This window comes from Salvelinus namaycush, unplaced genomic scaffold (genome assembly GCF_016432855.1).
Source record: "Salvelinus namaycush isolate Seneca unplaced genomic scaffold, SaNama_1.0 Scaffold1447, whole genome shotgun sequence".
NCBI lineage: Eukaryota > Metazoa > Chordata > Actinopteri > Salmoniformes > Salmonidae > Salvelinus > Salvelinus namaycush.
The window spans coordinates 1-12398 of record NW_024058172.1 but is presented as its reverse complement, the minus strand read 5'-3'; the positions used below and the strand labels follow the sequence as shown (position 1 = coordinate 12398).

The 12398-nt window shown below is 42.7% G+C and overlaps 2 protein-coding genes across 2 annotated transcripts; both read left to right on the top strand.

The window, feature by feature from the left end:
* Positions 1 to 3284: 3284 nt before the first annotated feature.
* LOC120036721 (murinoglobulin-2-like) lies at positions 3285 to 4568 on the top strand. The gene is made up of 4 exons (XM_038983092.1): positions 3285 to 3459; positions 3554 to 3750; positions 4064 to 4279; positions 4560 to 4568. Exons 1-4 carry the CDS (start codon positions 3300 to 3302, stop codon positions 4566 to 4568), a joined length of 582 nt encoding a protein of 193 aa, XP_038839020.1. The 5' UTR covers positions 3285 to 3299.
* A 258-nt stretch (positions 4569 to 4826) lies between these two features.
* Positions 4827 to 5603, top strand: LOC120036725 (pregnancy zone protein-like; the record flags this gene model as incomplete). The annotated part of the gene is made up of 3 exons (XM_038983094.1): positions 4827 to 4950; positions 5179 to 5247; positions 5454 to 5603. Coding segments are annotated over exons 1-3 (282 nt in total), but the record flags the coding sequence as incomplete, so codon positions are not given.
* Between the last annotated feature and the right edge of the window lie 6795 nt (positions 5604 to 12398).

Here is a 12398-nt window from a genome sequence, read left to right as displayed (position 1 = left end):
TATGGATTCAAACCAGACTCTGTAACATTTCTGTTTTAATAGATCTGTATTGAGAATCCATACATGAAAGTGTACAGTCAACATATGGGAGCAATGTTCTACAGTGTTGAGGGAGCAGAGTGGTATACTGTTAACTGAAGTGTATTCTGACCATTAGAATTATTGTACAATACTGGTTGAATGAGTGACATTTTACAGTAAACCTTTTTCTAACACATACCTCTGGCTACACCCATTTCGGTGTGGGGAAAAAATATCTTAATATATTCTGATGTTTATAGTACCTCAATTTCACAAGGCTTAAAAAACCTAAAGATTTTCATGTACCATGTCAAGCTACCAGATCATGACATTCTTGATCTGAAAGAATTGGAAAGTGTAAGCAATAATTCAACCTACCCAATCAGATCTACAGAAGTGCATAGGAGGTTACTGTTCAGTGACATTAGACTGACAAGGCACAGAATGATTAGCATTATTATAATGACATGTGCAAGTGGTCAAGTCAACATTAGTGGAATCTAGTTCAGCAGTAAGCTAAAGTCCGATGGAACAAATTGAGTTGTCTTCACTTAAGTTTGAACTAAATAGGTAGTCGGGAAATGCCTTTTGTATAAAACAACCATCTGAAACCATTGGTATAATGTAATTTAGCAATATTCCATAGTGTAAAAAAAAAAAAAAAAAAGTTACGACACTGATACACACAGGTCTCACAAGCAAGAACCTGTAACAAACAATATCTCAATTTGACAAAATAGAAAGGCTTTTGAGCAGAAAATCTGACAGTTGTCATTTTGGTTATATACAGTGTCTTTTCCAGGACTCCCTTTTTCAATCCGTGGGCAGGAGCAGGTGGAGAAAAATGTCTATTGTAAAGTGATTTAAAAATAGATACAAAATAAAAAGGCAATTTCCCAATACTGGGGAGAGGATAAGGCCTGAGTCTATTGAAGTGTGTCACTGCTAGGCCTCCGTACACAAGTCTCCCCTATTAGTTCATGAACTGCGTGTAGCCCTCGGCTCCGGTTACTATAACATCCATCCATATCCTCATGGCCTCCGGGGCAGAGGCCACCATGTAGTAGAGTCTGTCGTGAGTCTTCACACAGAAGGTCAACGAGGGATTGGGGCTCTGGGATTGCAGGGGAGAGAAAGGTCAGTAATATGGAGATGACAGATTTATCCCAAACAGCACTCGGTGTTAAGGGGTGATTGAATGCAGAATCTGTGGGCGGAGAGTTTTTCCTACGCACCTCCTATTGTCTCTGATTCAACTACAGTACTAGAGCTTGGTTATAAAATAAATGAACCAATATATTCTGTCTGTACAGATTTTTACTAAAAGTACAATGGGTGCACTACAATCAAATATATTAAACAACCCAAAACCTGTGTGTTAGAGTTGCTACACATTTGCCCATATACACTGCTAAAAAAAATAAAGGGAACACTAAAATAACACATCCTAGATCTAAATGAAATATTCTTATTAAGTACTTTTTTCTTTACATAGTTGAATGTGCTGACAACAAAATCACACAAAAATTATCAATGGAAATCAAATGTATCAACCCATGGAGGTCTGGATTTGGAGTCACACTCAAAATTAAAGTGGAAAACCACACTACAGGCTGATCCAACTTTGATGTAATGTCCTTAAAACAAGTCAAAATGAGGCTCAGTAGTGTGCGTGGCCTCCACGTGCCTGTATGACCTCTCTACAACGCCTGGGCATGCTCCTGATGAGGTGGCGGATGGTCTCCTGAGGGATCTCCTCCCAGACCTGGACTAAAGCATCCGCCAATTCCTGGACAGTCTGTGGTGCAACGTGGCGTTGGTGGATGGAGCGAGACATGATGTCCCAGATGTACTCAATTGGATTCAGGTCTGGGGAACGGGCGGGCCAGTCCATAGCATCAATGCCTTCCTCTTGCAGGAACTGCTGACACACTCCAGCCACATGAGGTCTTGCATTAGGAGGAACCCAGGGCCAACCGCACCAGCATATGGTCTCACAAGGGGTCTGAGGATCTCATCTCGGTACCTAATGGCAGTCAGGCTACCTCTGGCGAGCACATGGAGGGCTGTGCGGCCCCCCAAAGAAATGCCACCCCACACCATGACTGACCCACCGCCAAACCGGTCATGCTGGAGGATGTTGCAGGCAGCAGAACGTTCTCCACTGCGTCTCCAGACTCTGTCACGTCTGTCACATGTGCTCAGTGTGAACCTGCTTTCATCTGTGAAGAGCACAGGGCGCCAGTGGTGAATTTGCCAATCTTGGTGTTCTCTGGCAAATGCCAAACGTCCTGCACGGTGTTGGGCTGTAAGCACAACCCCCACCTGTGGACGTCGGGCCCTCATACCACCCTCATGGAGTCTGTTTCTGACTGTTTGAGCAGACACATGCACATTTGTGGCCTGCTGGAGGTCATTTTGCAGGGCTCTGGCAGTGCTCCTCCTGCTCCTCCTTGCACAAAGGCGGAGGTAGCGGTCCTGCTGCTGGGTTGTTGCCCTCCTACGGCCTCCTCCACGTCTCCTGATGTACTGGCCTGTCTCCTGGTAGCCCCTCCATGCTCTGGACACTACGCTGACAGACACAGCAAACCTTCTTGCCACAGCTCGCATTGATGTGCCATCCTGGATGAGCTGCACTACCTGAGCCATTGTGTGGGTTGTAGACTCCGTCTCATGCTACCACTAGAGTGAAAGCACCGCCAGCATTCAAAAGTGACCAAAACATCAGCCAGGAAGCATAGGAACTGAGAAGTGGTCTGTGGTCACCACCTGCAGAACCACTCCTTTATGGGGGGTGTCTTGCTAATTGCCTATAATTTCCACCTTTTGTCTATTCCATTTGCACAACAGCATGTGAAATTTATTGTCAATCAGTGTTGCTTCCTAAGTGGACAGTTTGATTTCACAGAAGTGTGATTGACTTGGAGTTACATTGTGTTGTTTAAGTGTTCCCTTTATTTTTTTGAAAAGTGTATATATTAGGGATTTTGTCCAATTCTTCTCTGCAGATTCTCTCAAGCTCTGTCACTGTACACAGTATATACACTAGTTAATTTATTTATATTGCTAACATTATTCGGTACTCATACCCGTATTAAAAACCTGATAAAAGGTCTGGGTTGTGTTCATTAGGGAGCGCAATGGAAAAGCCATGAACATTTTGCAACAATGTGCATGTTTCTTATTGAAACTGGGAGGGAATATCTGGATCATTCAGTGTTCCTCTGTTTGGTGCCTAATAAACACAATCCTGTTGTATGTGAGTGTGTCAGGACCCCATGGTGGAGAAGAGTCTGACGTGTCTGAAGGCAGCAGTGTCTGACCAGCTGGAGAACACCTACACCATGGCCCTGCTGTCCTACACCTTCACCCTGGCCCAAAACCAGGTCATGAGGGCCAAGCTCATCACCCACCTGGACAAGATAGCTGCTACCTCAGGTATGTCTTGTCTCTTGGTGAAAATGTCTCTTTCTACCTTTCTGTCTGCCGTAAAACGGTCACTGCCGACCACTGACAATGAAAATTCCCACAGGTGGCAATCGTCACTGGGAGAGACCAGAGGCTTCTGGGACAAAGACGGACTCTCTGGAGGTGGAGATGACATCCTATGTGCTGCTGGCGCTGCTCTCCGGTCCCACCATGCCAGGCTTTGGGCTGGACTACTCCACTGGCATCGTCCGCTGGCTGGCCCAGCAGCAGAACCCCTACGGAGGCTTTGCCTCCACACAGGTACTTTGTTGGTCTGGTAGACATTCATTCACTCTAGCAACTCATCTGCCAATCGCTCCTACTGTTAGTACATGGCCAAACATGGATCACACCAAATCCTTATTTGTATATGAAATGTAGTAAATTGGACATTGTATTAAAGCTTTACAATCATTTCATAACACAACACATGGATTTCCTTGAATTGTTGTGTTTCATTTTACAATCTTCATATGTATTGCTTTATTATATTGATTCTCTCCATTCATACCCAAGCTATAGTCGACCCGGATTTGATTTTGCAACAGTACTTTTCTCCCCCCCCTGTCACCAGGACACAGTGTTAGCACTGCAGGCCCTGGCCAAGTACGGTGCTGCCACCTTCAGTCCAGAGGGCGCCAGTACAGTCAGTGTGAACTCGGCCGGAGGCCTGAAGATGGAGTTCACTGTGAATCAGAACAACAGGCTGCTCTATCAGGAGGAGCAGCTGAGGGAGGTCCCTGGAGACTACAACATCAAGGCAAAGGGCAAGAGCTGCGTGTTTGTGCAGGTCAGGCTCCAGTCATTTCCCCTTTGCTGCCTCTCAGTACTGCATGTACTGAGTATCTGGTTTGTGTTCAGTAGAGCACACTGTTGCGCAAAAACTAACGTTTCAACCCTAGAATTTCAGCGTTAATGGAAATGCATGTGTGCTACTGTACATTGAAATGTCTGTTGATTTCATGCATCTCATTTAAAATGCATCTTTTAAGCTGCACTATAACTTTTTGGGCGACCTGACCAAATTCATGTAGACATATGAGTTATAGATCTGTCATCCTCATTGACAGCAAGTCTAAGAAGTGTTAGATCTGTTCTATGTACGCTATTTTTATGCTTCCCATTCTCAAGTATCGTTTTTGCGTCTTTTACTTTCGGTTTTGAACAGCATAAAATAAAAAATGTTTGGTTACTGAAAATATATTTCAAAGTGGTTTAGATGGTACAATGATTTTCTTGCTTGTTTTGTCACAAACTTAACTTAAGCTAACTAGTAGAATTTTAGCAATCAGGAAATGGTGGAGCGATTTCTGCGTATTTGCACCTTTAAGATAATATCCATCCTTCATCTGACTCTGTGTGACTGACAGGTACAATGGTCGGCGAGAGGAGACCAACATGGTGATCATCAATGTCAAGCTTCTCTCCGGCTTCGTCCTGGACAAATCCTCCCTCGGGCCTGTGAGTCGATAAGAGAACCTCAGTTAATCAGGGCCAGGAGTTTTACCAGTTTGGGGAACACTCCTGGCCCTAAGTATAATCCCCTTGAGGATTAGTTAATGTATAAAATGATAATGGCATCTGTTCTAATTGTAAGTATTATCCTTTTGTCAATGCCAGTAGTTGTCCTTTGAATGTATCAGTTGTACTGTCTATGACACTATCTTATCCTGTGTTCTGTTCTTCCAGTTGAAAAATGACCCCACTGTCAAACGTGTTGACCTGGAGGAAGGACATGTCATCATCTACCTAGATGGGGTAGGAACATGACTGTTGCATCTAAACGGGTCTGTCTTTATCGGTTACAGAACCTAGTTGGATGTGGTCTCATTTGCATCTACACACTGGATTTAACTTGAACAGTAACATCAAAGTAAGACTGTAGTGGATGTTTTATACAGTAACACTATGTGAATCTATAACATTGGACTGCAATGTCAAATGTATTATTCCTTTTCTTCCAGCTCAAGCAGAAGGAAACGAAGACGTACAGCCTGGCCATAGAGGAGGATGTGCCTGTGAGGAATCTGAAACCAGCTGTGGTGAAAGTGTATGACTACTACCAGACAAGTAAGAATTCCATCTTAACACAGACAGCAAAAATGTCATCTCTTGTACAGAAATCCTTGTCTGGCAGTGAAAAAGTTAATTCAGCCTCATTTTACTGCCTTTAAAAGAAAAAAATACATGGCTCATATGGCTGACTTGCTTAAACAAATGTGGTTTCTACTGACATTTGAGATGTACAAACTATGGCATAAGGGGAAGACGAGCGGATAAGAGGCAATACGTAATTTCGATTAAGACATTAATGAGCGAGCTAGGACGGACGTAGTCAATTTAACTTTGTTCAGCACTTTTGAAATGTACAGCGACATAATTCAGAACATGGGCATTCTGACAGTATTCCCTGTACACCAAGTCAGAACCGTAGGATAAGTAAAAGGGACATATAAGCAGACAATGAAAGCTCTTACAATATTCAATGATTACATTTCTCTAAACAGGCTATAGGCTACATGTGCACCACCAAGTCAGAACATTAGCCTAAATTATGAGGGGGAAAGGGACCAAATTATTAGGGTGAGGCACATGGGCTACTAACAGCTTACTACACAACATACACTTAGTATTCCTTTCTTAGCTACAGTATATCTATCTCCCTGGCATATTACATAATTTATGCAGCAGCATACAATACATTTTTCAACTTACCTTGTTGTGCTGTGCTCACTTGAACAGGAAGGTGGTGCAGCGGGCCATCGTGGGGAAATTTTGTCATCAAAGTCTGGCATTCTATGGATTTCAAATCACATTATATTTGTCACATGCGCCGAATACAACAGGTGTAGAGTAGACCTTACAGCTGAAAACTGTTGTTCTGATTAAAGAAGCAATAAAACTGTCCTTCTTTAGACTAGTTGAGTATCTGGAGCATCGGCAGTTTTGGGTTTGATTACAGGCTCAAAATGGCCAGAAACAAAGACCTTTCTTCTGAAACTCGTCAGTCTATTCTTGTTCTGAGAAATGAGGGCTATTCCATGCGAGAAATTGCCAAGAAACTGAAGATCTCATACAACGCTGTGTACTACTCCCTTCACAGAACAGCACAAACTGGCTCTAACCAGAATAGAAAGAGGAGTGGGAGGCCCCGATGCACAACTGAGCACAAGGACAAGTACATTAGAGTCTCTAGTTTGAGAAACAGACGCCTCACAAGTCTTCAACTGGCAGCTTCATTAAATAGTACCCTCAAAACACCAGTATCAAATGTCAACAGTGAAGATGCGACTCCGGGATGCTGACCTTCTAAGTAGAGTTGCAAAGAAAAAGCCATATCTCAGACTGGCCAATAAAAATAAAAGATTAAGATGGGCAAAAGAACACAAAAAAAAATGTTTAACCACCTTTTGCTCCCCAATTTCATGATATCCAATTGCAATCTTTTCTCATCGCTGCAACTCCCCAATGGGATCGGGAGAGGTGGAAGTTGAGTCATGCATATCCGAAACATGACCCGCCAAGCCGCACTTCTTAACACCCGCTCCTTTAACCCGAAAGCCAGCGCACAAACCCCCCCCCGGCCATACCCTCCCCTAACTCGGATGAAGCTGGGCCAATTGTGCGCTGCCCTATGGGACTCTCGGTCACGTCCGGTTGTGACACAGCCTGGGATAAAACCCCAGGCTGTAGTTACGCCACAACACTGCGATGCAGTGCCTTAGACCGCTGCGCCGTTCGGGAGGCCCCCAACAATGCAATTTTAATTAAATAAATAATAAATATTTACTAAGTAAGTGTAACTAACTGAAATTTAAGAGCAACAATAACGAGGCTATATACAGTGGGTACCAGTACCGTGTCAATGTGCGGGGGTACAGGTTAGTCAAGGTAATTGAGGTAATATGTACATGTAGGTAGGGGTAACGTGACTATGCATTAATAATAAACAGCAAGTAGCAGCAGCGTAAAAAAGGGGGGTGGGGTTTCAATGCAAATATTCTGGGAAGCCATTTGATTAGCAGTCTTATGACTTGGGGGTAGAAGCTGCTAAGAAGCCTTTTGAACCTAGACTTGGCGCTCCAATACCACTGGCCGTGCGGTGGCAATTTTTAGGGCCTTCCTTTGACACCGCCTAGTATAGAGGTCCTGGGTGGCAGGAACTTGGCCCTAGTGATGCACTGGGCCATACGCGCTACCGCAAGGCACTACTCTGCTCGGTCGGAGGCCGAGCAGTTGCCATAGCAGGCGGTGACCATTCTCTCGATGGTGCAGCTGTAGAACTTTTTGAGGATCTGAGGACCCATGCCAAATCTTTTCATTCTCCTGAGGGGGAATATGCGTTGTTGTGCCCTCTTCACTCTTCATGTCTTGGTGTGTTTGGACCATGATAGTTTGTTGGTGATGTGGACACCAAGGAACTTGACGCTCTCAACCTGCTCCACTACAGCCCCGTCGATGAGAATGGGGGCGTGCTCGGCCCTCCTTTTCCTGTAGTCCACGATCATCTCCTTTGTCTTGACCATGTTGAGGGAGAGGTTGTTGTCCTGGCACCACACTGCCAGGTCTCTGACCTCCTCTCTATAAGCCTACCACTGTTGTGTCACCAGCAAACTTAATGTTGGAGTTGTGCTTGGCCACGCAGTCATGGGTGAACAGGGAGTACAGGAGGGGACTAAGCATGCACCCCCGAGGGGCCCCTGTGTTGAGGATCAGCGTGGCAGATGTTATTACCTACCCTTACCACCTAGGGCGGCCCATCTGGAAGTCCAGGATCCAGTTGCAGAGGGAGGTGTTTAGTCCCAGGGTCCTTAGCTCAGTGATGAGCTTTGAGGACACTATGGTGTTGAATGCTGAACTGTAGTCAATGAATAGCATTCTCACGTAGGTGTTCCTTTTGTCCAGGTGGGAAGAGTGCAATAAAGATTGTGGCGGTATGCAAATTGCAATGGGTCTAGGGTTTCTGGGATATTGATATGAGCCATGACCAGCCTTTCAAAGCACTTCATGGCTACGGACGTGAGTGCTACGGATCGGTAGTCATTTAGGCAGGTTACCTTGGTGTTCCTTGGCACAGGGACTATGGTGGTCTGCTTGAAACATTTTGTTATTACAGACTTAGTCAGGGACAGGTTGAACAAGACATTTGCCAGTTGGTCAGCGCATGCTAGGAGTACACATCCTGGTAATCCGTCTGGCCCTGCGGCCTTGTGAATGTTGACCTGTTTCAAGGTCTTACTCACATCGGGACGACTGTGTGATTAAGCTCTCCGTAGCCGAACATCTGGTGCTCTCATGCATGCTTCTTTGTTGCTTGCCTCGAAGCGCGCATAGAAGTCATTTAGCTCGTCTGTAGGCTCGTGCTACTGGGCAGCTCACGGGGCTTCCCTTTGTAGTCTGTAATAATTTGCATGCCCATCCACATCACATGAGCATCGTAGCCGGTGTAGTAGGATTCAGGCTTAGTCCTATATTGATGCTTTGCCTGTTTGATGGTTTGTCGGAGGGCATAGCAGGATTTCTTATAAGCGTCCAGGTTGGAGTCCAGCTCCTTGAAGCGGCAACTCTACCCTTTAGCTCAGTGTGGATGTTCCCTGTGATCCATGGCTTCTGGTTGGGGTATGTACGTACGGTCACTGTGGGGACGACATCATCGATGCACTTATTGATGAAGGGCTTTCAAGACAACTGGGAACTCAACAAAAAAAACAAGGTCCAATCATGATGTCAGTGATCTTCAGGAAACTGAAGAGCTCTAGAAAGAGGCCCGAGTTACAACCTGGAATTCTGAGTTGGATGACCGTTCAAAATTTATTTTCCCAGTCTGAGCTTGTTTTTTTCAGAGTTCCCAGTTGTCTTGAACGCGGCAGAAGTGATGCTGGATTGAAAGCATGGCCAATGTTGAATGGCCAATGTTGACCCTTAAATCCAAACTTGGACCACACACCCACTCCACTGAATAGCAGGCTAGTGATTGCTTTGCAGAGCTTGCAGTTAGCCACTGATTCCTTCCAAACCACTTATTGTTGAATTTGCGATTTTCCAACTTGTTGTGTAATATTTATGGCCGATGAGCACCAGTGTTTTATCTATCATTTCTCTTCATAATTTCTCTTCATATGACAATGATGGAAAAGGATTTGCCAGTAGATTGTTGACTTGATTCATGATGATGACTGCTAGCTTGCTAGCTAAGATTCTGAAAGTACGATGTTGACATGATCAGTCCAATTAAAGCTACAGTAGATATAACGTGATTTGACGTCATTTTATCTCTGTCCAATGACCTTGAGCCTTCTTGGATAGGCACTTCTAATGCAACTCTATTGCAGCATCCAAGGGGCTTGAATTTTCGAGCTCTACCCGTACATTTTGCAGTGACATAGTGTCCCCGTGAGTGACAGAACACTGAGCCAATCACGGCGTAATTGGAGAACATTACCAACCCCTACGCTCCGTATTTTCCGCTGGCTGCCCCACCACCACAGAAAGCACTGAGCTAGTCTGAAACACCTGCATTACTCAAGAAAGAAAAAAAGAGACCATGTTTGTATACGGCTTTATTAACTCATTTGATTATAAAAATGTTACATTGTTTGCAAACTGATATGTGACATGTATTAATGGCAAAATAACATGCAAAACAGACACAAAAAAACCTCCCAAAAACAGGTGGGGTCTGTATGGGATCAATATAATGCCAAATGTATTCACAAATATAAATCACCAATCCACAAATGTAAATCACTTTCCACAAATGTAAATCGCTATCCACAACTGCAATTCACTATCCACAAACAAACACCTTTTGATTTGTATTTGTAAATCGATATAGTGATTATAATTTTTAAATAATTGCAGATATGCAGATCATTTCCAAGGGCCTTAAGTAAAATGACTGCCATAAAGATTTGCACATAGCGCAAACATGACAGATATGGCAAACCTGCAACTCCATATTTGGAAGCACTTAGGTCACCTGACTTTTGGCAGGGATTTGATGACAAGAAAAAGACAGTTCAAACCCGTAGAAAAGTTCTCACACATAGAAAAAAGATGTGAAGAAGAAAGAAGATCATCAAAGGTAAGGGAATATTTATGATGTAATTTCGTATTTCTGTTGACTCCAACATGGCGGAGAAATGTTTTTTATATCTGAGCGCCGTCTCAGATTATTGCATGGTGTGCTTTTTCGAAATCTGACACAGCGGTTGCGTTAAGAACAAGTGTATCTTTAATTCTATGTAAAACATGTATCTTTCATCAAAGTTTATGATGAGTATTTCTGTTATTAGATGTGGCTCTCTGCAATTTCTCCGGATATTTTGGAGGCATTTCTGAACATGGCGACAATGTACACTAAGATTGGTTGGATATAAATATGCACATTATCGAACAAAACATACATGTATTGTGTAACATGATGTTCTATGAGTGTCATCTGATGAAGATCATCAAAGGTTAGTGATTAATTTTATCTCTATTTCTGCTTTTTGTGACTCCTATCTTTGGCTGGGAAAATGGCTGTGTGTTTTTTGGACTTGCGGTGATCTTACATAATCATATGTTGTGTTTTCGCTGTAAAACATTTTTTAAATCGGACATGATGGGTAGATTAACAAAGATGTTTATCTTTCATTTGCTGTATTGGACTTGTTAATGTGTGAAAGTTACATATTTCCCCAAAATATTTTTGAATTTCCCGCGCTGCCTTTTCAGCGGAATGTTGTCAGGGGTTCCGCTAGCGGAACGTGTGTCCTAGAAAGGTTAAGAAGGAAAGGAAATTCCCCAAATAACTTAACAAGGCACATCTATTAATTGAAATGCATTCCAGGTGACTACCTCATGAAGCTGGTTGAGAGAATGCCAGGCATGTGCAAAGCTGTCATCAAGGCAAAGGGTGGCTACTTTAAGAATTTCAAATATAATAGGTTTTGATTTTGTTTAAACACCATTGTTTTGGTTACTAATTATTCCATATGTGTTATTTCATAGTTTTGATGTCTTCACTATTATTCTGCAATGTAAAAAAATAAAAAACCCTTGAATGAGTAAGTGTGTCAAACTTTTGACTGGTACTGTCCATAACTCTAGTTCCCTGAAGAAGGCAAATGAGACATCACCAGTATGGGCCCATTGTAGAGGTCGACCGATTATGATTTTTCAACGCCGATACCGATTATTGGAGGACAAAAAAAGCCGATACCGATTAATCGTGCCAATTTATTTAAAACATTTTTATATATTTATATATATATATATATATATATATATATATATATATATATATATATATATCATACACACACACATTTTTGTAATAATGACAATTGCAACAATACTGAATGAACAATGAACACTTTTATTTTAACTTAATATAATACATAAATACGCACACACACACACAGCTCTGAAGTGACAATGATACTGAAGAGTCTGCTTAGGAGACAAATACTCTCAACTGTTTGAATAAAAATAGAGTTTAAGTTACCTGTGATTAATGTTGAAAACAAAAACTGTAATTTCAATATGCAGGAAATCCTATTTTAATAATGGGCATGGTAAGAATTGACGGCCAAAGTGCGAGTCATAATTCCCATGACACCTTCTAGCAAAATCTGAAAAGCGGTTCCTTCATTTATTCCATAGGATATTTTTAGATTCACTTCAAATAAGGTCTGTGTTTCGTGTAGGCTTACACCACCGTGCTAATTTTATAACTGTGTAGATATCCATAGGACAAGGTAACTCTGATCAATATTGGCTAAATATAAGCGAAGATCATTTTTTTTGTAGAGTGGATTTATGAAAATATGTTGACAAACGTTACCTTATCCTAGTGAGATTTACACGGGTATCAAAACGTCGAGGCGGTTTAAGCCTGCACGAAACACAGACCTTATTTGAAG

Bases quoted from the DNA above. Each gene is read 5' to 3' on its own strand.
- LOC120036721 (XM_038983092.1), top strand. From the start codon at position 3,300: ATGGTGGAGAAGAGTCTGACGTGTCTGAAGGCAGCAGTGTCTGACCAG. The intron at 3,460-3,553 runs GTATGTCTTGTC...AAATTCCCACAG, and splicing joins CAAGATAGCTGCTACCTCAG to GTGGCAATCGTCACTGGGAG. The intron at 3,751-4,063 runs GTACTTTGTTGG...CCCTGTCACCAG, and splicing joins GAGGCTTTGCCTCCACACAG to GACACAGTGTTAGCACTGCA.